The following is a 26,440-nucleotide window of genomic DNA, read 5'->3' as shown; positions in this document are numbered from 1 at the left end:
GGCTGGACACTTGGGAATGACCGTTTTAAACTAGGAGTGACATATACACAGCTGTGAGTTGCAGGTGATTCCAGAGCTTGTAAAGAGAATGGTAAGACTGGTACCACATGGATGGGAGATGAAGTTGTGTCACTCTGGAGGGCTAAGTAGCAAGAGAGAATGATGTCTGGATTGGAAGCCTCACTGGTGAGTAGTGGAGCTCACCCTGACTCTGCAGAAACCAGGTATAAGCTGGAGATAAACTGCCCAGAGGAAGACTTACTTTCTTCTACACTAGAGGTGCCCAACCATCTGCATATTGTAATGGTCTGCTGTAAGGATGGGCAGGAATGGAGAGGAGAAGGAAAGTGAAGCATAGAAAGAGGTCAAGGATGAAAGCAGACCCAAGGCTTGTGAGAGGAGAAAAAGCCAGGAATGGCTTTTCCAGAAATGCATCATGAAGACAGGCAGGGGTATTTGGATCATTACCTGAGGGCAATTCAGATTCTGAGGGCAAAAACAGCCCTTCCCAAACAGCTTCTTGGCTCCCCTAGGCCACAGCCCAGGGGCATTTACAGAAGGTGCCAGGCAAGCCTTGGAAATCACCTTCAGGTTGAAGCCCCCTGCTTCATAGGCTCTCTCTCATCCTGCTAGCATCTGCCTTGCAGCTACCAGGATCAGAAAGGTTGGGTCATCCTGGGTATAGAGCTGGCCTCTTGCGGATGTTCCAGAGCTGTCACCTGCCCTCTGATAGGACTCATCTCCAGGTTTATGTGAATGTTTGGATGGATGTACATACAAGGAGGTCATAGACAATCTTGCGTATCATTTCTTACTTACCATCCACCTTGTTTGTTGAAAGGGTCTCTCATAGGCTTGAGGTCTTTAAGTTAAAGAGGCCCCAGGAACCTTCCTTTGTCTCTCTAGTGATATTGTAATTAGAGGTACAAGCCACATGCCTAGCTTTTAAAAGCCGTCTTCTACAACATATCACAAGTGATTTCCCCAATAATACACAGATCTCAAAGCTTTTCATATCCAGGCTCATGTCTGGAGTCCCAGCCACATTTCATCTCCTTGGTCCTCTGTTAGTCTACAGGCTCTACATAGGGTATTTCCTCTGCCTGGGGAATTCTTTTCTACCCTTATTCCAACAGGCTGGCAGTTGGTACTCATCACCTCCCTAAAGGTCTCTCCCCATAGTCTGAGCCAGACACAGCAACCTGCCACACTCCCATTACTAGTCCTTCCCCAAGGCAGTGTCCTTCCTGCCTTACCCCCACCTTCATTCTCACTCCAGCATGGACCTGTCAGCAACTTCCAGACATCCCATGACTACAGACTCAACTTATCCTGATGTCTTCTTTGCTACTTACCAACGAAATCATCAGCGTTCTGCGGATAGCCAGGCCCTAGCAGTGTTACTTCAAGATTCTAAATAACAGTCAAATGCAGGACAAGGCTCATCATTAGGAAAGCCTGTAAACACTGAAGCTAGAAAGACCAAAGACTGGACCCCTGATCACAAGTAAGCATCATCTAACAAAGGAAGCTAGTGTAAAAACATGTGCCAAGGAAGGTCTGGTGGCTAGAGGAGAAAACAAAACAAACCTCTAAGAGGCTGGAACACAAGAGCCTGGGGCCTGCATGTCATGACAGAGGTGTGATCAAAGGTATTCCTGGGGCTAACCAGATGGTGACACAATCAGATTTTGTGTAGAGCCTTGTGTGTGGGGACAGTTGGACCGGATTTGGGTGGATATGGGGAGCTCAGGGGATAGGCTACTGTACAAGGTGGTCCAGGTGAGTGTAGATGATCACCTGGAGGAAATGTCACTGGGGATCAAGTGGCTCCATTGACACAGAAAGTCTAGACAGAAAGGGAACCAGAGGTATCAGGGCCACTAGCTTATGCTACTCTGTTGAAGAAGGGACTGTGGTTGAAGAGATACCCCAGGGTCTGGTCAGTCTGGCTGCATAGTGCCCATTACACCTGATGATGAGAAAACAGGCTTGCTCCAACCAAGAGCCCTGAGGCCTCAGCAAATTCCTGGGTCCCAAGGTTTGTCCACAGTCACCTACCTGGCACCTGACAGCACAGGTAGAGTGGACGACCTGTTTGTGGTGAGAGGGGAGCTGCCTTGCTGCTGAGGCTGAGCCTGGGTTTCTCAAGAGACAGGATGAGTCACTGTGATAATTGAATTTTTTTACTTCAACTTAAAATACAGCCAAGATTGAAGAGGCAATCTGGCTGGGCCAGGTTCCCGAAGGCGGGCTTCTTGGCCTCCACAATACTGAGACCTTATTAACAAGATCACTCTTTCTCCTTTCATGGGTCATTTACAAGCAGTTCTCGGGGCTGCTGTGTCAAGGAATTCAATTGTGGGTCTCTGAGCCCCTGCCTTGGCCATCCAGGACATTGTGCCAGAAACTGTTAGGAAGAAAGGATCATAATACAGAGGAATGGCTACATTTATTTATTTATGAATTTAACAGACAACGTTCTTGGGAGAACGATCTAGCAGGTTCTGAAGACTGTTTCCTCTGTGGTGAATTGTGCAGAGGTACAAATAAAGGAAGTTCTGCAGAGAGCTACTGTACATTGAGCTTCCTGGTGGAATAAACACTGAAGGCCACTCCCAAGGCAGAGAGGGTAGGAGACGCAGCCCATCCCTTCAGTCTCTCTATATGTAGCCTTGCAGCTGGGTCTCTCAGGTGCAGCTGCTCAGGAACACGTGGCGATTAAATTTCACCAACGGGAAATTGATGCTGCCCCCCCCCCCCCATTACTGCTTCAGAGCCTCCTGAATTCAGCTGCTGGTAAAATTAACTCACCAGGGACAATGGAGCATTTTCCAAGGTCCAAACTGTCCTTATTTGCAGTTTGTTCTTGGCCTGCATCCAGTCAAAACAAACCAGAATGCTCCCACGCCTCCCAGACGAGGGAGGGCCTCCCCTAGCCCAAGTCTGGGAGTATTTTAGGGTAGAGAATAACATCACAGTTGCTTTGGATGACTGTGTTGCTGAAAGCTTGTAGGAGACCTGAAGTGAGGTAACCTGAACTCCCAGAGGTTCAGCCCTGCAGGGCCTACTCCCAGGCTCCCCAGGTTTAGTGACCAGAGGTTCCAAAACCCCAGCTCCCACCCATGCCAATGAGCAATGTACTAAGCATGTGCCAGGTAAGGTAACACTGTATACCATAGATACACCTGAATCCAGGTTTATCGTCCAGCCAGGTCTGGGTGCTTCTCCTGATCCTGTACAAAGTACTGTGTTTGTGTACACACACACACACACACACACAACCCCCCCACTCTCCACCCCCCCCTTGTGCACATCTGACAACAGGCACTCCAGAGGGCACTTCTAAAACTGGCAAGACTAGCCACTGAGAGATACTGAAGAAAAGATGTTGATCTAGGACAAGAGCCTTACAGTTCACTTCAATTTTTACAGTTTAAGACATCAGGGTTAGGGGGAAAGATAACTCCCATTGAACAGGTTATGCAAACTGAGGACAGAAGCATGTGGCTAGAGACTAGAAGACGGGTCTGCTACCCTCCTCAGCAGACAAGCTTCTTCTCAGGGGAAGGAACTTGTGGAGAAAAGAACCTCACGTGAAGCAGTACCTAAACCTGCTTTGCACATAATGACACATCAGAAAATGATGCAGCTGTACAGAAAGAGTACGGATGACAGCAGCCTACTAAGGAAGAGGCTGCCCCGACTGAGCAGACAGAGGCAGAGAGCAGGCACCTGGGCTTAAGCTCTCTGGCCAAGCAGCTGAGGGCCCTGACAGCTGCCTTGTTGGATAGCCATGGGGCAGCAAGGAAAGCCAGCCCAGAATCTGGAAGAAGCCAGTCTGGTTATAGAAATGGGTAATTCTAATTGCCAGCACAGCCAGAAATTCTGTGTGTGTGTCCATTCAGTATGGACACAGTTGCTCTCTAATAGCTCACTGAGGATTAGCAAACAGGAAGTGTCCGATTGGGGGCTGGGAGGTGGGCACAGAGAAAGTCAATGTCCAGCATCAGGAGTCTGAGGACTTCAGCATGGGAAGAGATTTCCTAAGGACCACTCAGTGCTGGCTAGGAAAGGAAAGGCAGAAAAAGGCTAAGAACAGAAGGGGCATCTTAGGCTGACAGTCAGCTGGAAACAAGGAGGCAAGAGAAGAGGGAAGAGTGGTAGCAGCTGTGTGATCCCTGCCAGGGGCCCTGCCTGGAACCAGAGAACAGCAGGAAGCTGCTAACATGGGCAGGCCTGATCACATGCATGACTGGCCTCTGCACCTTGGCTGCTTTAGGGAAGGGAGGGAGAAGACTCAAGAAAAAGAACCAAAGACTAGAAAGGAGCCCAGAGAAGGGGAAAGGCAGATGGACCAGAGCAGAAAAAGGGCCTCTGAGAAGTCAGCACAGAAGAGATGAAGTAGCAGGCAAAATGGAAGGACAGATGATAAGAAACAACATGTCAGCATGATGGACTCCAGCAGGAAAGAAAACAGCTATAACCAGGGCTAGGCCAGCTTTGTTTAATGCTCAGAAACCCATGCACGCAGGACAAGGCTAAGAACAGTTAAATACGGAAGTCAGTGGCAGGGTTGCAGCAAGCCAATACACCAGGCACCAACACAGTTGAGCAGACAGGAGACTAGAAAAAGCCGAGAACCAGCTCTGGGCTGTTTGTTGTATCTGAAACCACTTCCCTGTAGAAGATGGTTCTAGGACCGGCTGTCAGGAGCTGAGTGCCTACCTGGGGAGGCACAGTGCCAATGCAATCCCACATGGACTCATTTCTCCCTGGATCCTGAAGTGGGCTTAGAGGTATGTGAGATCTGAGGGCCACATGGGTCCCCAGACAGTGCTGTCTTGCAAGGGAATTCAGGACCTGGGCTTTGAGGTCCACCCAAAATACGTGAATCACACATTTGAAATGGAATGACTCACTTAACTACTTCTAACTCAGTGCTGGCTAAAACCTGAGTTCTCAGACCTGAGGGTGAATGTGAAGCCCACCAGTGTGCAGGGTGCTCCAGGTTAATCATAATCCAGAGCTCAAGGTCTTTTCTGGTGCCTGACTGCAGAGCAATGGATCCTTTGAGACAATAGCCTCAAGCCCATTTTCAGACAAAAATCACCGCACACTTCCTCTGGCCAGCAGCCTTTGCTTCCCTCACCACCAGGAGCCACAGTGAGGACAGAGGCAGCTGATCTCAGGGCCACAAGCTTTATTAGCTGAAAGGTCTCCTCATGAGCCCGGTCTGCTGGGACTGGATGCTCCTGGACGGGTGGCCCCAGGCCTGAGCTAGGAAAAGGAAGAGGGGAAAAAAAGAGCGAGAATATTAGGACATAGGATTTCAAAGTAAGATCCCTGCCAGTGTTAAAAGCATGCCGCTGTTTTAAAACTTCTTTCAAAGACAGTTTGATCAGTAAACATCACAACAAAGTGACCATGGACACAGTGCATCCACTCATTCATTCATTCATTCATTCATCCCAAAGGGCTGCACATATGCCTCTGTGTAGGCTTTGTCTGCTGTGTTTCTCACTGGTGAAACATCACTGAAAGAGGTATCAGAGCATCCACTGAGGACAGCTGTGAGACACCAGAACTTGTCACACTCTTTGGGCAGAAAATTGCAGCTGTTTGTGGAGGCAGAAGACTTCCCCAACCCCTAGCACCCAAAAGCGCTGAGTGCAAACAACTCAAGGGCTGTTACCTCCAGGTTTCCCCTGGCCTTCCGAAGGACTTGGTGGGTGATGACCACTGAGGAGAAAGCACAAAACACAACAGTTAGAGCCACAGACAGCAGAAGAGTAGAATGAAAACAACCATTGAGCAGGAAGCCTGGACCCAAAACAACTGGACAACTTCGGAAGCATACTCAACAGGCTGCTGCATGAACAAATGACCCTCCACCACTGTCATTGCTGTGTTAAAATATTCGGGCAAAAAGCAACACAGGAAGCGTTTATTTTAGCTCACAATTCTTGGTTACAGTCCATCACTCTAGACATCAAGGCAACGGGAGCCTGAGTCAGGTAGTCAAACCACAGCCACAGTCAAGAACAGAGACACATGCATAACTATTGCTTACTCAGTTTCTCTACTCTTTCCAGCTCAAAATTCCCCTGCTGAGGGAATGACTGAGTTTTGCTACATCAATTAATTAGTAAGACCACTCCCTAGAAACTTGCCCACGGGCCAACCCAATGTAGACTCTCACTTATTGAGACTCTCTTCCCAGGTGATTTTAGGTTGTTTCACATTCACAGTTAGTGATAATCTTCATGAACCTTGGGACTGAGATCTAGAGAGCAAAAGTTGGCTGCTGGAGCCAAGCCCTGAAAGAGCCCCCGCCACCTCAGACTGTGCTGCTCCTGGATGCCTTCCCACCATGGACCGTAACCCCCCCCCCCAAACCCTGAGCCAAGAGAGATCCCTCTTCCTCTAAGTAGCTTCTCTCAGGGGTTTTGTTTAGTCACAGCAATGAGTAACTAACAAAAAAGCCCCAAGGCATCAAGACCAGAGAAGTATGAAGCTCTCACATGTTCTTTCTCAACCCCCAGGGCCTAATTACCCATCAGGAAGCCTGGGCCACAGATAGCACTTCAAGTCCTCATAGGGACCCAAAGAGAAGAGTATGCATTCTATTTCTTAGAGGCAATGCCAGGCTCCATGGCCATCTGGCTCCTCTTCTGTCGCTGGGGAAGAACCACAGTGCTGGGCAGTATAGAGGGGAGGATCTTACAGTGGCCAGCCTCCTCTGGTGTTTTGTGCCCTCTGAGAAGCAGTGTGGGAAACAAGCCCACATTTGAAGGCCCATGCCTAGTGCCAGAGAAGTCCTGTGAAAGCAAAGTTTTACTTGGCCTTTCTTCAAGCATGCTCTTGCTATCCTGGGAGAATGAACTCAGGGCATTTGTCTCCTCCTGCTTGTCAGCTGGTACACCAGCAGCATGGTTCCCCCGGGCAAGCTTGTTCTGTCTAAACAGGAGTAGCTAATTGGGAAGTTCAGAGGCTCCTGCTCACTTACACTTGACCTGTGTCAGTCACCACTCAAGAGCAACCATGCACAAAGAGCTTCCTTCCATAGCCCCTTCTTGCCCAGCACGGCCTAAAACTGAGAAGGATACCAAGTCTCTGAGCCTAACTGGGAATCTAAAGGCAGAACTTCAGAGGCACAGAGGCAAGAGGACTCCCATTAGTTTGAGGCCATGTTGGGCTCAAAGAGGGGGAAAAAAACAAAAAAAGAATCCATTCTAGGTAGGACATGGTGAGGGCCAAGAAGTACCTGCTCCTTAGAATCCCAGGTCCTTGGTTTGTGCTTACTGAGGCTACATGTGACTAACCCAGCATATAGCCCCACTGCCCGCTTACTCGATATAACTGTTCTATGGTTGTCTGGAGGAAATTTTTTTTCTTCACAAAATTTCCAACTGTACAAGTCGACATGCTTCACTTTTTATCTGTGTAAAGAGAATTTTTCAGGTGTTCCCTGCCTCTCTATATCTCCATCTTACCCCTGGCTGCAGGGTTCACGATATGCCCTTGGAAGCCCAATTTATCTGAGCAAGCATACAGCTCTAGTGTGGATAGAAAGTTTTGAAGTTTTCTGGGCAGAGACCATCACTTTCTCAAGATTCATCAAGGGGTCTGTGACCCAGAAAAGGTTGTCATGGCATGGAGGTTAAAAATAGTCTTGAAAGGCCACTGGATGTACCCAGTGAGCCATGCTCAGCATAAGCACTAAAGTGCTACCAGTTAGCTCGAGGTTTGAAGTCTCTCTTATATCTAAACAGGCACAACACCCACATTCCCACACTCAGGAATTCCTGCTGTGATGAGAAGACAAGGTTCAGAGAGGGAAAGAATGCATCTCAAATCAGATGGCCCTCAGTGGAGAGACAAGCACACACCTGGGCCACCAGAGACTGGCAAGGAAAATGTCCATTGGAGGACCCACTGCTCCCCACAACAGGTACTGACTCACTGAAGGCCCTAATCCTGTGAGAGGATCACTACCCTTATTTGGCAAAGCAGGGTCAGAGGCACAGAAGTGGACAGTGCCAGGCCATGTGCCTCAAGAGTGGTAGGGTCCCAGGTTCCTATGTCTCACCCTTTCCCAGCTCTGATTTTTCTCACCCCTGTCCCCAAGTGGAGGAGTCAGGGTAGGGGACACCATGTCAATATCACTCTGTCACTTCAAAATCAAGAACAGACTTGGTTGATTGAAGAGCTTAGGCGTATTACGGGACTTAGCTCTTGGAGACAAGAGGTGGGACCTAGTACTGAGGGGTTCCAGGGAAGACCCATGCCAGCTAACCTGAGGCAAGATCCTCACCCTGCCCTGGTCAGGTCAGCCACAGACCTGACCTAGGAGACACCAATAGTGATGCTGAACCATTTCTGTAAGCAGCACGAGGTCCAAATGACTGAAAGGGGGAAGTAGCCTGTGCTGGGCACCTGTTCTCTCCCCGACATTGGTGGCATCACTCTCCCAATTCTGCACGTGTGATTTTTAACTAGTACCAAGAGCTCTGTGGCCAACTGTGTTTAAAATTTAAACGTGTCCCTGTTTATAGAGGAGCCTACTCCGCAGAGTCAGAGTCACTTAATGCATGTCACAGAGGAAGGCAAAGCTGAGACCAGCGTGCATTCCCAGTCTTCACATACTGACCCAGGACATGGCAGGGCAGGGGTCTGGGCCACCATCTGAACTGAATTCTGCTGGCCGCTGAAATTCCTCATCCCAAACCAGCATCAGCAGCAGGATCAGGGGGAATTCTGTGCTAGAGCTCTACTTCCTGGACTCAGGCTGGAGGAAGCACCACCTCTTACCCTGGCATTCCCAGGATTCTGGGCCAAATGTTCCACAGCACCTGAGCATGCCTACAACTGCCACTGTCACGCACAGTTCTGAGGAATCCTCTTCTCCATAGGTAACCTAAGTACCTCAGTCAGACCCACAATATCCTGTCTCTTGAACAATGACCTGTCTTTCAGACTCATCCTTCCTCAGCAGCCCTGCCTGCTGGAAGGCTATGGGAGATCTCCTAAGCTTCATCATCTCTCCATGCTCTGCCATTTGATATTCTGATACACACATGGACCACACCAAACCCTGCTGCAACTCTTTGATCCCAGCCCATAGGTTCTTTGTCCCACTTTCCCTCTCTTATGGCTTGGATATGAAACATTCCCTATTTATGCCTGTGTTTGAACACTCCGTTCCAATTGTTGGGACTATTTGGAGAGGTCACAAAATTGAGGCCTTGCTGAAATGAATACTTAGACTAGCAACCTCATGCTACTATTCCCACGTACACGAACTGGTCCCACCACCATGCCCCAGCACGGTTAGTTTCATACCCTAAACTGCAAGGCAAACCAAACATTTTAACTTGCTACCATGGAAGATTATACCCCATGGCAGGACATCTAGCCAGTGCACTGTTGCTCAAGAGAAAGCTTTGGCATGCCCAGGGCACTCACTGCTCTCTTGCTTCTGAAGAATCTCAGGTTCCTGATTGTCTGCTGTCTGACATCCCTCAGGGCCAAGCAGCTTTAATCTTGACTCAAAGCCTCAGCACCTTCCATGCGGTCATAAGTAGGCCCTCAGTTTATAACCTGGGAGCTTCATGCTTCCTCATCCTTTAGTAAGCCTGAGCTACTTGATGATAGAAACTATAGTGTTCCTCTCTCCTCAGAGCCTGGGAATGGGACACTGGACAGGAGTCCATGGCCTGGCTGTAACTGAATCTCACTCATTTGCAGTTCAAACTGTACTAATCTCATAGTCTTTTCAGAAGGTTCCCAGTGGGGCAATTTAAGAGACTGCCTACTTAGCAATAATCTTTATGTTCAGTGCCTCTAGGAAATGCTGCTGAGAGAGCATCCCTGGGCTGTGGTAGTGGAAAGAAGAAGGTACAATTGGTGACCCTACCAAGATAGGCAATCTGACTGGCGGACTGGCTGACTGCATGGGCAAGACTAGACTGAGCTGCTGGAGACCCTGGTGGAAGCTGCTTGGCTCCACACAATGGTGAGTGTTGCAGGGTTGAACACAGGCACACAGCTGTTGATAGTCTCTGCTGCGGTTGGGTTCGAGCCAGCACTGACTGACCTTAGCCTTTCTTCCTTCTCCAGTTTAGCTCATTGTAGAAACACCATTCAGAGCTTTCACATGAAGCATGACAGGCTGATCCTCTGCAGCAGGAAGGAGCCACCTTGATCTTCACTGTAGGTCTTTCCCCATAGGCCCTGGTCTCTGGTCCCCTTCCTGCCTCAGCCTACCAGTCAGCTGTTATTCTATCACCAAGATTATTCTGAGTTCTCACACATAAAGCCTACTCCTCACGCTAGCCTCTGCAGGCCATGTCCTGGATGGCCATTCCATGTTCCAAGTGACAATGTTAACTCTACTCCGTCCAGAATCAGTACAGAATGCCTTTCCTCTAGGACACTCATCTCTAAGGACAGACATATTCCTAGCATACTCCTAACCACCATGTTACTATAATGCACAATCTGTCACTCCATGAGAGGACAGTCCTGCCAGAATTGACTGTGTGTTGAAAAGGACAGAGCAAGAGAAAACCACCACCACCACCACCACCACCAATACCAGTAACAACAAGAAAACACCCACAAATAGGAGGCATGATCTCAAAAGCCTGGGCTCCAAGGAGCATAAGGCAGGGCTTTACTGTCAGCCCACAGAGGCAGACAGTAGCCAGCTGTGGCAGCAACCCAACTCCCACCCCAACCCCGCCTCTCACTTACATTGATCAAAGATGATTTTCTCCTGGTGCTTGCTCTGCTGCAGAAGTTTTGCTGTATTCTGCAGCTTCTTTTCTTGTTCAAACAATTTTTTGTGTAGTTTCGTGATCTCTGCCTTCATTTCTCCAATCTAAAGAAAAAGAAAAAAAAGAATTAGAAAAATATAATAACACAAAATACCAGATTACACAAGAAGAGTAAAAGTAATATCAAAAGATGTTCAACTCAACCTCACTAGCAAAAAAAAAAAAAAAAATCTGAATAAGCTAGACACCCTTTTTGCACATTACATTAGCAAAACTGGACTGAATCCAGGGTGGAGGAAAACTGTCAGGACCACGGTAGGGCTTAGGATAGTGGCAGTGTGGTAAGGATGAACGATCTCCTGAATTGTGAATGCATGTAGTCCTCTGACCTGGCAATTCTGCACCACATCTACCCCTTGGGGTAAACACATCAGCACAAGGAGATGCCTCTCTCCACAGGCACTCACCTTGGTACTGCCAGTGGAAAGAACAATAAACAAACTGATTTGTTCCCCATGAATCTGAATAAATAAGCTGTGGTACTTACAGTGAAAGGAAGAATTGTGCAGCTATTAAAAAGGATGCTGTGGAGCTCTATTTATTGATTTCAAAAGATGATTACAATTAGCGAAAGAAAGAGCCCAAATCAACAGACTGAATGCTGCATCGGAGGCACTTGTCTTTCATAAAAGGCAACACAGATCTCCACATCTATAAACATATATTGATGTGGTAACCAAACATCAAAGTTTAACATTTTTGTAGTTTCTTTTGTTTTAAAATCTATTTTTGTTTATTTTATTTACTATTTATTTTATGTATGAGTTCTTTGAGTGCCAGAAGAGGACATCAGATCTCTTTATGGATGGTCATGAAACACCATGTGGGGTGTTGGGAATTGAACTCAGGACGTCTGGAAGTGCAGCCAGTGCTCTTAACTGCTGAGCGATCTCCCCAGATCATTGTAGTTTCTTTTTTGTTAACAGAAGTCATAATGCCAATTTAAATGTTTTTAATGTTTCAATCTTAACATGACAATACTCAGCAAGCATAGAACACTAGAAGGACCAATTTTGATTTTTGTCAGAGTTGAGTGTGGATGCCAAGCCCACCATCCTGTGAAATGGCTCTGCAGACTCCCTTAACTGGCTCCAAGGCTATGGGGACCCCTTTTCTCTTAGCTACACTGAACCACATCTGCTACCAAGAAGGAATAGGGTAAGTTGGCAGTTCATGTAATGTCTTTTTTAGTTTGTTTCCAAACTTGTTTATGGTATCTGTGCTTTCAAGAAAATACCAGAATCTAATTACACATTAAGTCGACCTGTGAGCCACATGTATGGACAGAAAGCTGGCTGTCTGGAAACTACCATATGCTTCACAGGAGACCAGATAAAGGCAAGCCACTGCAAAACACTTTGCTGGCAAATTAGGTGTGGGCGAGACAACTGTAAAAAGACGTAGGAGGAATAGTCTATAAGAATTCTATATTCAGATTGCTCTTCAAGTGCCTTAAGTTTCCTCTTCATCTTAAAAAAAACCAGAAATTGTTAGTGACAGAAATACATTATGGATGTGGTTTGTGAAAGAAAGAAGATGGGAAACTCCAATCAGCAGATCCATATTCAGAGAAAAGGCCTGGCCCTACATCAAAAGAATGGCAAATGAACGTTCATTTGTCTGGTTTAAGCTAAACTAAAATGTTTAAGGTATGTATCGTTTTTTGATTCCCAGCCTTAACCTCCTTTGAAGATTAACCAATCATGTCAGGTACAAAGACTTCAGTGCTTCTCTAAAACGGATGCTAATTTCATCATTAGGTTTGCTTTGATTTTCTAGTACAGGCCAAGAGCCCAGGAACACTTGTCTTCTAGTCAGGATTTCACAGGCCACACAACCTAGGACAATGTCACCCTATAGTTCCACATCTGTGACGCTAAAATAGCAATCCATGGCTCACCTTTAACACTATAGAGAACTGAGATTCAAAGGATACAGTGAAGCCAAGAGGGTGGTCTTGGGGGAGGATGGTCCTTTCCTAGCTTGCCTGGCTCACTCCACTGTTCTCTCTACAGACAACAGCATATGGTTTACAGGAGAAGGAATAATTTTGCAGCCAAAATGATGCTTTGGAGATTTAGTGATATATGATTATAATAATTAGTGGTAAAGAACCCAGAACAGTAACTCTTTATAAAACTGAATACACATATGGACATAAATGTATATAATGACGTGGCATAAAGCATTAATGTTGGTATTTCCAAGGGATATGACTTCAAGCTATTTGAAAAGAGGTGTGTGTTATACATATTTATATATGTAGGTGCACATTTGTTTGTACCTCTGTGAACACATATAAGCCAGAGAACTACAATGGGTCTTCCCTTCTTTGTTCTCTATCTTTTTATTTTGAGGCAGCCCACCTCCTTGAACCTGAAGTTCATTGACTCAGATGAATGACTGGCCCATTCAGCCACTACCCCTTCCCTCAGTGCTGTAGTCATAGAGATGAAGTGCTAAGCCCACAATGACATGGGTACTCAGGGCCTCGTGCTTCTGCAGTACTCTTCCATCTGAGCTATCTCCTTGATCGTCTATTCTTTAAAGCTAAAATACTGATTTCATGCTTCAACTAACACTCTTTCCCTACTGGGAGCTTAGGAAGCCCTGTCATGATGGACAGCAGCAATGACCCCAAGCAGCAAAGAACTCCTTTCTTCTCTCTGAGCGTCAGTGCTGTCCAAGAGCAGGTGCCAGTTGTGGGTTCGCAGGTCCTTTCTCACTACCACTATCCTAACACTGTACAGCTTCAAGCTAGCACTTGAAACAAGGAATTTTAAATATTTATGCCTACCATTTCACTGGATCTACATCTTCCTGTTTATCTCATGGAGAAAGTATACTAAGACAGCAAGGTTCCAGAGCCTAGCTCTGCTACTTTATGGCTGCACAATTCTGAGGCAAGTCATATCACTTCCTGAAGTGTTGGCGCCTACTTCTGGAAAATGGAGGTTTGAAAGTGCAACTCCAGCTAGCTGGGAGGATTCTGAATGATGCCAACCCCAGTGGGTATGGTAATCACCCTGATCTTACCATTATACATGGTACATATGTTTTGGAAGCTTACAGTATGTCCCATAAGAAATTATAACTGTACCAATATAAAATACTACATTTTTTAAAATGTGAAATGACAACTTGACCTAATAGTTGAATGCATTCCATTTGTGAATTAAAAAAGAAAAGGCAAACTCCCTAACTCACCGAGGTCACAGTAAGGGGGAAGTTATAAGCACAGTACGTGGTACCAAGTAGGTACTTAAAATCAAGAAACAACTGGAAGACACTCCTCACAAAGGCTACACATCAGTGCTTGGCTTGGTTTCTGGGTTTTCTTGGTTATTCCTGGCTATTCTCTTCCTTCTTATCTCAAATAGCTAAAAAGAATCAACAGAATTGGATAGGAACATAAAGGAATCCACCTAGAACCAGCAATGATCAATTCAAGGCCATACTGGCTTAGCCTCCCTCCAAGATTATTTTGAAACTGACCATGTCATTTTGTTTATAAAATATTTTCATATATATCTGTTAAAAAAGATTTTTGAACCTGGGATAGCATAGCTAGAAAGTAAAAATAACTTAGTCCCATTTGAGCATGCCTAATCTGAAGAGACAAAATTCCAAATCGCAGACTTTTAAAGCAGTAGTAACAGGGATACTCAATCTATCAAACCCTGAAGAATAACCGAAGTCAGAAATTTCTTTTCTTCTTCACTTTCCTATTTTGTTATTCCTTAATTCATTTGACTCAGTATCCAAACAAGAACTGGATACATTGTAACAGGTACTATTTTTTAATCTATGGTTCTCAAAATTCCCTGGAGTGTTGACAAACAGCTGCCTGGGTGATCCAGGCTGGCAGAAGTGAGGCACTGGCAGCTGCACTTCTCAGTTTTCCAGGAGATGCTGTCGTGCGGGGCCAGGATCTACTTCCTTCTTCCTCACTAGGATGTTATAGGTTCTAAACTCATCCTAGAACCTGAAACAAGCTATTTCCTATAGGAGCCCTGACCCCTCCGGGGACAAAGAGGCCCTCAGAATCAGCCCTGGGATATGTAGTGGGTTTGCTGCTCTGAATCTGATTTTATTTACTTTTACAATCTTTTATGTGGAGTTATTCAGTCAGTTTTTAAAACAGAAAATTTCATCATGAGTTCATTTTCATGTTTATAATTCAAATTTGGATGGTGTGGTTTGCATTTCTGATTTCATATTTATTCTTCTTTCAGTAAAGCTCTCAGTTTCCAATGATATTATGCATTTTTCATTTTATAACATGGGGCTCAGCAGGCAAAGACACCTGCTACCAAACCTACTAATCTGAGGTTGAGCCCCAGACCCCACGTGGTGGAAAGAGTGAATGGACTTCTACATGCAAGTTGGTGCACAAGCACACACCGCCACATAAAAAAGAAATACATGCAAAAAAAAGAATCTATAAGCTACCTTATCACATGAACGTACCAGCTTCTTAACATCAGTCTGTGACCACAGCCACTGAATGCTCTGTGCTTTGGGAAGCCTTTCATGCCCTTAGTGTGTCTCCACTGGGGAATATGGTAAAACCAGTACAGTGCATCACTAATGTGCCTGTCTCCATGGCCATGTCTCCAGCGATATAAAGTATGGCTAGTTGATTTCTCATTGCTAAGAACTTTTAGACATTGTTCTTCTCTTCCCATTTTGATGAATTCTATTCACAATTATGGAAAGTTTTATATGGCTCCAAAAGTCAAACCTATACAACAGGGTTCATTAGAAAACTCATTTTCTACCCCTGAACCTCCAAGCTCTCCCTCATAGTTATATGAGTCTCCTGCTTTCAGGATCTGTCTACACATTGGTAACCCTTCATATGTATTTCTCATATAAACTGATGCCCTTTCCCCAGAACAGTGTTAGGAGCTGAAAGGGGAGGTGAATTAAATACAAATGGCAAATAAAGAACACAGAGAAGAGGGAGGCTATAAACTGCTGTAAACCTGAAAGTCTGCTTCACAAACACCAAGTAAAAGGTGCCACATGAAAAACAGACAGAGAAAGAAATGTGCCCAGAAGCAAGGACCTACGACTACACCAGCAACCACATTGGTGCATTTCTGAGGTCCAACCTCTGCTGTGAAATTCTATGGCACTGACATGAACATATTCAATTAACCTGAGACACCTTCAGGAAGAAGGGTGAATTGTCCTAAAGAAAGACGTCCCTAGACTGATCTGCAAGTGGAGGAGGCTCAACAGCTTACAAACTTAGTGTATATAGTGTTGTGTACCTGCATGTGTGTATGTGTGCATACATGTGTTAGACACAAACTGGTTCTGTCTACTATTGACAGCTGCTTCTATCCACTAAGGGCAAAACACTGCACTGAGGATAAATGGTTTAGTACAGACATGCTACCTTTAAAATAATTTAAAGCAGGCACTGATTTTGGAGAGTGGAAAGAGATTATTCATTCATTCATCTAGTCACTCATTCATTAAAAAACATGAAAGAAACAGACACAGCCCCTGAAGGAAAACAGAGGGAGACAGACATTCAGCAAACAAATATGTAATTACAATGTGTGATAATGGCTTTGATGAAATTGAAGATGTTGCTACGGTTGCATGACCCAGGAGCCCCTTTATTTATGTAACATGTAAGACGTGAGTGTGAGAGGGAGCCAGCAGGGAGGCACAGGACATACACAGCAGGTATTCTGTGTCATGTCAGCTTCCAATGGAAAAGAGTCTGTGTGTTAAGAGAGAGCAAAGCCAGCAAGGCAAGGCAAAGGAGTGCTGTTATCATTCATCTCCCAGCCAGTGCCTCGCCAGCTACAAGTGGGCTCCGAATGACTATCCCATGCCACACAAAATGATTATCACCATTCTTCAGCTTAGTGTATCCAAATTCATGTCCAGGACACTCTTGTCATAGGAACTTTCAGTATAAAAAACCCTCACTGCCAGGTTCTGAAGCTCTGAGACCTGCCAAAACTAATGGTGGTGACCTGAAATGCAAACTTCCTTCCTGCCTTCCTGCTTACCTTTGGAAAACAGTTGTCTATCCAGTAATAGAAAGTAGGAACGATCCCTCAGAGCACAAGGCAGAGCTGTAACTTCCTCTCTCAGGGAGGCCTGTGGTTAGCCAAGATGTTGTCCACTATGGCAGGACACACATGAGCCCTACCGATAAAAGGCAAGGCAAGGCACCATCTGCTTGGCTCCTGACCTTTCACTCAACTAGTTAAAATAGTTTCCCACTAAAATCCAGTGGAAGCCATCAACAGATCAGATGGTCTAGACAGAGACAGCTAAAGTGCAAGGTACTGTTAGAAAAATCAGGGTTAGGTGGTCCATAAGGCAAGCTGACGTGAAATCTGTACAGCCACGGACAAACCCAGAGTCCAAACACATGCTTTGAAACCAGCTCCTCAGTCCAGGCCCTGAACCCCTGTTTACCATGTATGAAATGAGGGCAGGATGGCACTCAATAATCCACACGCCTGGGGATAGGTAAAAACTTAGTGTGGCCCCAACACCCTGGTGTCATGCCCTCTGATACATCCCCAAGATGGGGCACATTTCCCATGGGAATGAGCAGAGATGCAGGCCTCTCTGGTGCACTCGAGCCGCTGTGGATGTGTTATCACCTACCTGCTCACAGTGAAGGGAACACTGGCCGTTGGTGGGGACTGAGACCCTCCAGAAGAGCTTCAGCAACCTGGAGGCTTTTTCCAGGACCAGCTTGGCTGTGTTCATACTGGAAAGAAACTTGCTCAGAGGCACGGATGAAGAACCCTACAAAGGATAACAAGGCCATCATGTGCTGCCTTGGCAGGAATCACCCACAAGCCAGCACCAATTCACAATCAGAAGAAGGATTCAGATTAGGGCTCCTGTTTCAGGATCAGGAGCTGGGATTACATGACACTGGCAAGTTATATTAGAAAAGAATTTTGGTGACAAGGTTAGCCCAGTCAGCAACCATAATTATTAACTATTGCTACTAGACTAAGAAGAGACCCTATAGTAGCACCATCCCGTCCACCATGGAACAAATGATACAAATGAAGCCTAGATACAATTCTTGACACATCTGCCAAGGGCAGGTCACTGAGGATGGATGGTATCAGGTGCTCTCTGTGCTGGAGATATAGTTACATGGAGAGAGGTGTCAAAGGCAAGAGAAAACAAAGAATGTGGTGCAGAGGAAGAGAGACACAAAAAGAGGAGGAAGAGGAAAACGAAACGCATTTCTCTTTGCAACTGATAAATGTAGAATGGAAACCTGTTTAAATAACAAAATGACAAAAAGTGAATATTATTCAAAAAAGACAAAGGTGTCTTGAGGTAAGCACTAGCTTAAAACCGTAGCCACAGGCTCTCTAGGGATAATGTAACAGGCTAACAGTTACCAAGAGTCCTAAAATGTTCTCAGCCTTTCAACTGGGAAACCCACTTCACATATAATCAAAATATGGTCAGAGATTCGTACATAAAGATGACACATGAAATTGACGTGTTCACAAACAGTGAAAGAGAGAATAGCCGATGCTATGACTAAGCAGCTCGCTGACAGCCACTGAAAGACAAGTGCTCGAAAGGAAAAGTATTAATACCATGTAGCTGAAATATATAAACCTTATATTTCTGATTATTTGATAAACTTTATGCATGCCCCCAAAGTGGGTATCTATATTTGTGTGTTTGTTATATATATGTATGTGTGTAAATATAAACACTTGTAAGTGCTGACCTGTTAGTGGTATTTGAAGAGATGTTTTATTTTTATGCTTTTCTACAATTTCTAGCTTTCAAAGCAAATATTTTAATCAGAAAAGAACAGGAATCTTATAAATGTTAATTTATTCAATATTACTTACAGGCCTTAGGGGACTAAATATTGGTTATTTAATGTTCAACAAAAACACTATCCCTTCTTTCATGAAGCTTATCATCTGACAGAAGATAAATGCAAATCTGATTGTTAAGTAGAGTAATACAAAACAAGCAAAGCCACCCACAAAGCCAAAGCAAAGAGCACGAGAAACTCCACTGTCTTCAGTAAAACCCCAAGAGTGACTGGGATAATGATTCAGCACATAAACTGTGCGCTGACTGAGCATGTAGATAGGAGTTGGATGTAGAATCATGTAAAAACTGGGCAGGTATGGTGGTCATCTATAATCCCAGCACTAAGGAGGGAGAATCAGGAATCCCTGAGCCAAACTGGCTAGCTACACTAGTGATCAGTGAACTCTCGGTTCAACTGAGAAACTGAATAATAAATAATGCAGAGAGCAATAGATTGGATGTCAGCATCAGACCACCACACATATATGCACCTGCACACATGTATGTGACACCATACATGTATGTACACCATACATACATATACAGGCAAAGGAAAACTAAAAGTAGGTTACAGAAAAGTTTAGAACCATCTCGCACTGGTGGATATCAGCCAGCGCCTTGGAGGTATTACATGACTGGTATCTGTCAGGCATGATGAGTTGTGTCTGTCAGGCACATAAGTCTGTTACAAAAAAGCAACTTGAGATGAGGATTCCAGGAAGATGAAGCAGAGAGAAGAGGGAAGAAGAGGATGGGGAATGCCAAGCTGAAGACAGATATTATGGAAAGAGGAACCACAGCCTGTGGCCCTGTCAGGGAACTAATGATGATGATGATGGTAGACTGAAGTTATCCCAGCAGACAGAAGCCCCCAGACTTGCTGCCCAGAAAGAAGTGAAGTCAGGTGGCCATCACCATCATAAGAGAGTATATTGAAGACTGAGAACAGTAGGCTTTCAGCATCTCTACAATGGAGTGATATTACTTCCATCTCAGGGAAGTTCTGAGGGGAAAACAAAAACCATATATACAAAAACTCCTTTGGAGGAAGATGACCTTGAGTTGGATGTAGAACATCTCTCAATATCACATTCATCACAAAGTGGCTGTAAAAATTACAGTATGGCACAGTCAGATGTGGTACTGTACTGCCTGGTTGGGTTCGGTACAGTGTATGAAGGTCAGGACTTCCAACTTCCCCAAGCAACCCCAGAGCCAAGCAGACAGGTCTGCCCCAGGTAGTGTATAAGTGGGTGGGTAGAATGACCAAATACAAGAGGACAGAGGGACAAAGAGTGCTAGCTGAGAGACTGGGGAGAAATGAGAAGTCACACAGCAGTACAGCTTGCCACTGAGCCATGGTAACCCAGGCACAATCTCACCAAGCTGTCCATCGATCAGCAACAAACTGCCACAGCCCCTTCAGGCTTTCCTATGCAATACTTCCCAACTCCTCCCATTCATGGCCTTACTGAAGTCCAGGGCACTGCATACCGTAAAGAATTTGGCCAACCCCTCTGCTTACTGAGCCAGGAGGAAGCATCTCCCTCCCTGAGCCTGGCACTCAGGTTACCTTTGGTCCCAGCTTGTGACTTGTGGGGCTCAGAGCCTCTTGGGTTTGAACATCCATCTTGGCAAGCAGTGTCTGGCCCCAGCTGATCTGCTTATAGAGGGCATCATAGTCCTCAATCAGGCCCAGCATATGGTGGCCATTCTTGCTGGCCCACATGTGGTGGCCAGCAACCAGGCAGGGCATGCTAGCAGGGCTGGTGGCAGAACTGGTACTGTCACAGGAGAGGGAGTCAACATCAGTTCCTGAGAGCAGAGGAGTCTCAGAAGCTACAAAAGAAGAGACAAAATGTTAGGTCTTCTTGGGGTGGCACCTGTGTTCACAGAGTTATGTTAAGAGAACATAGCAACAAAGGGGCCTGGCTCTGTGCCTCCAGCTATGTGTTACCCCATGCTGGGCGAAGATTCAAGTCAATTTAACCAATGTTTATTGAACACTTACTCTGTAGTAGACCCCAGACTGCCAATATGAGCCATGCTGTCACCTGCAAGCCAATAGCTCAGGGTCTAATGAGGCTGCAGGAAATATAGTGAGACAGTGAGAGCTCAAGAGAAAACAACAGCCTGAGCAAGGAGAGATAAGTCAAGGAGGCTTCCTGGAAGATGGGACACAAGCTGGACTGGTCAGGAAGCCATATCCAGATAGAAAATCCTATTGCTTTTTAAGATGATTGATTCCGACTGGGGTGGCTGGGAAGGTATTTTACAGAGAAGTCTGCATCCTTGAGTCTTGAGGAAGTAGGAGGGTTTAGACTGGTGAAAATTAGGAAGGGTGGGCATTTTAAAGCACAGTCTAGAGGTGTTGACACATCTGTGTGGCCACCCCACTGCAGAGGGTCACATCTGGACAGCAATGCTGAAGCTGGATCCCAGAGTCCTTGCAATACATATTAAGGTGGTTTCTGTTTAATGATTTAAGTTTACATCCTCTTAAGTTGTGCTTGGTTAACACCCAGGATGTGTTAAAGTGGCTTAAAGATTATCTTCTAGAGATAAAAATCTAACCCTGGTCAAGCAGCCAAGGGTGCCAGGGACATCCTTTCTGTCTATTTTAAAAGTCCTAATGTTATAACCCACACTAATGCAGTTACCCAGCTTGTACCTGATTTAGGTGCCATTGCCTGGGTGGATTCAAATAGATCAAATGAATTGTCGCTGGCCTCAGGACATTTGCTGCCATCTACAAAAAAAACAAAGCAAGAGACGAAAGTCTGAGCTTTACCATCACTAGAAAAGGGTGGGATGAGAATACAGGAGAGTATCTCGCATGTGTCCATCCATTTCAGGAATACGGCCCCCACTCACACATTCCCTGCATACCAGCCCTGTAATCAGTACCATGCATATTCCATTCACTCCGTGCCTGGTACCCTGTGCAGGCACCAAGTAACAGAGTTGTCAAGCCCAGAGCCCTGTCTGTCAAAACAGTAAACAGTTAAAACTTCATCTCAGGATCAGGGAAAAGGGAGAGAAGAACAGAGATGGGGCACTCAGGTGAGGAGGTTGGCCCCAATGTGGCACCCCAATAGCTACTTCTGAGTTGTCTGTTAAAGACTTTTTTAGTGCCCCATGAGGAGGGAAAGAAAAGCAAGCAGAGTACTGGGCAGGTGCAAGGACACAGAAATGAGTCATCATTCAGGGAGAAGACACAGTTCCTGTAACTGAGGCCCATAAACAGGGAAGGACATTGCAGGGTACAGGGCTTGTATCTGCAGGTTAAGTGACCACTCAAGGTGGGGCGATGTCAGGCGATGTCAGACCACGGTCTGTGTTATATATTGGATGAGTTAGTGCGGAAGCTGTTACAGTAACCTGAACGTGAGAGGGAAGTGGCCTGCAAAAGGAATTGGGGTACTGCATCTGAAACACTTTCCTGTCCATGTGATGCTACGTAATAAGGAAGCACTCTCACATTTGAGAAGCTACTGAACTCTCAAGAGCCTAGTGGGCAGAACAATGCTGTGATTTGTTTGCTAAAGGAGGCCAAGGCACAGAGATAACCTAGTATGCAATAGCAGAGCAATGAGTCAGTTCAGATGTTGGGATTTCCCATGCAAGTTTCTCCCATCCATGTCCCACTAGGGATGTGGAGCGATGGTGCTCCAGCAAAGATGCTTTCTTAAGACATCTCCCCAGTCTTTGAGACTCTCTCAGTGGGTTTATCCTAATAATGTTGCAGAACAGCAAAAGCTGTGCTACCATTTTTGGAAAACTAAAACTCCAAATTAACCGGGAAATGGTCAGGTGATGGACACACAACAATCCATTCAGTAGAAAGCCCATGTGTGAATAGAGGACCATTCTGACTGCTTGCTGGTTTGTTCCAGTCCTTGCTGTGTGTGTGGCAAGGATGATTTGTCCTCTGCTCCTTCCGAGATACTTCCAAACTTACACAAGTCCACACGTAACTTGGAAACAGACCCACCTGTTTCCGGAAGGCTTCCTAGGCCATTCAAGATGTTAAAAGGCAGAGTAAGAAGTCTGGGATCTCACTTAAGGGCAATAAAAGACAGGGTGGTGGTACACACTTTGAATTCCAGCACTGGGAGGCAAAGGCAGGTAGATCTCTGAGTTAGAGGCCAGCCTAGTCTACAGAGTGAGTTTCAAGACAGCCAAGGCTATAGAAAGAAACCATCTATCCAAAAAACAAAAACAAAATAAAAACCAAAGCAAGACAATGAAAAGGCTCTGTCGCCTGGGTGAGCTGTAGGGAAAATAAAAAAAAAAACAGATAAGCAGAGCAACAGTGAAAGCAGCACACAGTGCAGGAAGCCAAACTCCACTGCTGGAGAAGCCAGTGTCCAGTCAGTCAAAGACTAGGCAACTGTGTAGAGCTGAGAACAGACAGACCGCTCACAAGTCACATAAACCTGTATGGCTGCACTTTCACAGAGTGAAAAGAGGCATGTTCCCTACTGTGTTTGTCTAGCTTAAGAGGCCACTCAGTAATAGACAGGGCCTGAACAGCCAAAGTGAGGGCCCCTTTCTGGGCCTCTTTTGACCCCCGTCATGGATGCTCCTCCAGCTTGCTCTTCAGTGTGTTGTTAGTTTGAATGCTCCTTTCTAACTGATCAGGAGGCCATGCAGGTTGCTGATAGGATCCAGCCCCTTCCCGCCTTCTCCACATGCCTCACCCCGGGCCTCTGTAGACATGTGTAAAAGGAAGCCTTGATATCTCACAAGATCAAAGGTCAACATCAAATGGACTCAAGGGCATTTCAGCCCACCACCACCATCTAGCCCCCTCCCAAGAACTAGATACAATTTAAAAAAAACAACTCGACTTTAAAAACAAAAATATTGGCTGACTTAATTGCTGCTATTCTACAGGCTAAGTAAGAGCTGGAAATTAATTTCACTTCTGGCCATAAAAGCCTAGCAAATTGCACACCAAACCCCGAAATTATGTCTACTAGTAATAAAATCTATTTGGACCAGAATTATAGAATGAAAGGGGATGATTTTAAGGGCTACAGTATATTAAAAAGGCAGGCACAATAGCAAGAATAAGAGAAGCAACTTGAGAAAAAGCAAAAGCTGTGAGATGACCCTTTCTAGATAAACTTTCAATAGAGAGAAACCATCTGGAAAATTAGTTTTAGAAAGCCCCCCACCGTGCCTTAGAATTGATTCTCAAACATTAGACCCTAGAGTCGAGGTGCTCAGATCTACATTCTCTGGAAGCAGAGCGAACCAAGGCTAACAAGCACCTCAGAGCAATGTCCAGCATGCGGTGGCACTCTGGAAATAGCTGCTGAATGAATGAAGGGAAAACTATGACAAAAGGTATGTCTTTGATGCCTATTAAGTGCCAGGAATGTGGTTAAGATGTTTTAATAAATATCCTCATTTAGCTTTCACAGTGACACATAGTAGGTGCTGACAGACCTGCTTATAGAGGCAGTAAAAGAACAAGTTGAGATGAAGGGAGTGAAGAGTGCAGACTTCAGCTTGGACAAAAGCCAAAAAAGGTGATAGATACTTTAAGGCTAAGGCAGGAGAATTTTGAGTTTAAGGCTTGTCTATGCTTTAGCAAGACCCTGTCTCAAAAACAAAGAGTGGGCCAAAGATTTTGTTTCTAAATATACCTGGTCTACATATGAGCTAGTGTAGTGGATTTAATGGTAGTATAGGAGAAAGTAAGTCATGGGTTCCCATGTCCATCGCTCAGCTGCTAGGGTGAGTCACCTCATAGCCATGAGATGGTTCAGGCCCTGCCCTGAGCACAGTACCTTGCTGTAGCTTCTGATGTTCCTCGGCCAGCTTCTCATACACCTTAAGCTCCATTTGGAGGGACTGAAGCAGCTTGTCCTTCTGTGAGAGGAGCTGCTGTCTTGACTTCACCTCTTCCTGCACCCTGAAATGATCCCAGCAGGGTTAGAGAGGTTAATTCTCTCTGAAGGAGGCTTATCCAATCCCCACAGGACAGGCCCAGGCCATCTCAGTCAGAGTGTGTGGACAAAATGTGCTGGGACATGCATGGTTAAAGAGTTTCATCATATTTCCCAATTCCCAAGTATCCTAAGCCTCATAGAACATTCTAAAGGAAAGTGCCCTCCAATTCCTAGCAGATACACTAGGTAGAGAACCCAAAAGGCTGCCTCTTTCCAGGGGTTCAGAGCTAGGGAAGAGTCAGGACCTCTGTCCAAGGTTGTCTAATAGCACACTTAGGCAGGGAAGATGGGGGTGGCTGCTCAGACAGAAGAGGAAGCTCTGTGTGTCGACAGATGGATGAAGACAAAATCTAAGGGAGACATTGAACAGATTCATGTCTCCTCAGCTCACTGAAAGTCTCCCAGTGACTTACACCATTTGGAGCAAAACTGGTGCCTTTATAGGAGACGGCCCCAGCAGGATTAAGCACCACCCTTCTCTCTGCTCTCAGCTCCTGTGGTAGCCAGATTTAGCACCTTCTCATTCACCACAGCAACTTTGTCTTAGGACCTTAAGTGCCTTCTGACAAACACGACCATCTCCGGATAGTTTCAGCTCACACATGCTTACTATGTTCTCAAAAGAGGTCTTTTCAGAAACCCCATCCTTGACCACCATAGAAGAAAACACCATCCGGCTCCCATCATTCTTCTCTTCCTTTAGAGGACCATTCACACTTTTTTCGATCGCATTCCCAGGCCACCAGAAACAGCTGGGTCAAGCCTACCTGCTCAGCTCCTGGCGGCTGCTGCAGACCTCCTCAGTCAGCTCCTGGTTGTGTCTCTCCTTCTCAATGATGTCTCTCTGTAACCTTTCATTTTCTTCCCTTACACTGGTGTACTCTAGCTGAAGATGCTCAAGACTCTCAGCTTTCCTAGCCAGGGACTCACGTAATTTTTCACTCTCTTTCTGTTTATCTGCAAATACCAAAATGAGAAGGGATACCATTTTTGTTTTCCAACCTTATTACACTGGTACAGCGATTCAGCCCAAGCACTCTAAGAATACAGAAAAGAATGAGATTTAATCTGGCACTGATGGTTCTGGCATTCCAATTATCTCATGCATTTTAGGCAGATAAATCTGTCAACATCAAGGCTGCAGATTAAATATCACTGAAATGAAAGGGGCCTGTTTAACTTTTTGTTACATAAAGGGCCTTGAAAACCCCCTTACTCTCTGCCTTAGAGAGTATGCTCAGTGGGTAGAGCAACAGGCAGGAATCCAGATGTCAGTGAGTGTGGAGAGCTGCAAGCCTCCTGCAGAGAGGCCCCCACAGGAGGTGTGGACTCTGCAGAGGAAAAAAATAATCCTGGAGGCTCAGGAAACAATAAGGCCTAGAGCTGGAAGTAAGAGGTGGGGTGACTGATTTCTAGTGTAGCTTCTCCACTTGCTTACAGTGACCTTACTTAAGTGACACTCCTTACTCCTTGGTGCCCCTGGACAAGGGCAAAGATGAAGTTACTCTCTGTATAGGAGCATTAGCCCAGACCTTGACAGCTGAAGGAGTGGTAATGGTGGTAAGTCACAACACTAACTGTGCAGGCAGTATAGTAAGCTGTCACATGTCTCAATGTCCTGCCTCTTTGGAGCATACTGCCAAGGCAGGTTCTCTGAATTTCTCCATCTTCCAAATGAGAAACAATGGAATGGCAGGGTTAAGGCTTCCCTTTGGCCATACAGATGGAAACATGATACAAATATTTCCATGTAACCTGGGGCTCCTGTTGGTCCACATAACCTCAGCACAG

General features: G+C 45.6%; 1 protein-coding gene across 7 annotated transcripts in view; it reads right to left on the bottom strand.

Annotated features, from left to right (window-relative positions):
• Positions 1 to 5,188: 5,188 nt before the first annotated feature.
• Cdk5rap2 (CDK5 regulatory subunit associated protein 2) overlaps positions 5,189 to 26,440 on the bottom strand; it is a 174,140-nt gene continuing 152,888 nt past the window's right edge. For all 7 annotated transcript variants that reach the window (XM_029476180.1, XM_029476182.1, XM_021159965.2 and 4 more), the window contains 8 exons: positions 25,417 to 25,606; positions 24,488 to 24,612; positions 21,358 to 21,435; positions 20,260 to 20,525; positions 17,487 to 17,630; positions 10,759 to 10,885; positions 5,696 to 5,742; positions 5,189 to 5,280 (listed from right to left, as the gene is read on the bottom strand). In XM_029476180.1, coding sequence (XP_029332040.1) covers positions 5,224 to 5,280; positions 5,696 to 5,742; positions 10,759 to 10,885; positions 17,487 to 17,630; positions 20,260 to 20,525; positions 21,358 to 21,435; positions 24,488 to 24,612; positions 25,417 to 25,606 — 1,034 coding nt within the window. In that variant the 3' untranslated portion in view covers positions 5,189 to 5,223. The remainder of the gene's footprint in view (positions 5,281 to 5,695; positions 5,743 to 10,758; positions 10,886 to 17,486; positions 17,631 to 20,259; positions 20,526 to 21,357; positions 21,436 to 24,487; positions 24,613 to 25,416; positions 25,607 to 26,440) is intronic.

Source organism: Mus caroli, unplaced genomic scaffold (assembly GCF_978045245.1).
Source record: "Mus caroli unplaced genomic scaffold, Mus_caroli_1 scaffold_6, whole genome shotgun sequence".
Classification (NCBI taxonomy): Eukaryota; Metazoa; Chordata; class Mammalia; order Rodentia; family Muridae; genus Mus; species Mus caroli.
The sequence above is the reverse complement of the archived record's forward strand: the minus strand, read 5'-3'. Positions and strand labels throughout refer to the sequence as shown.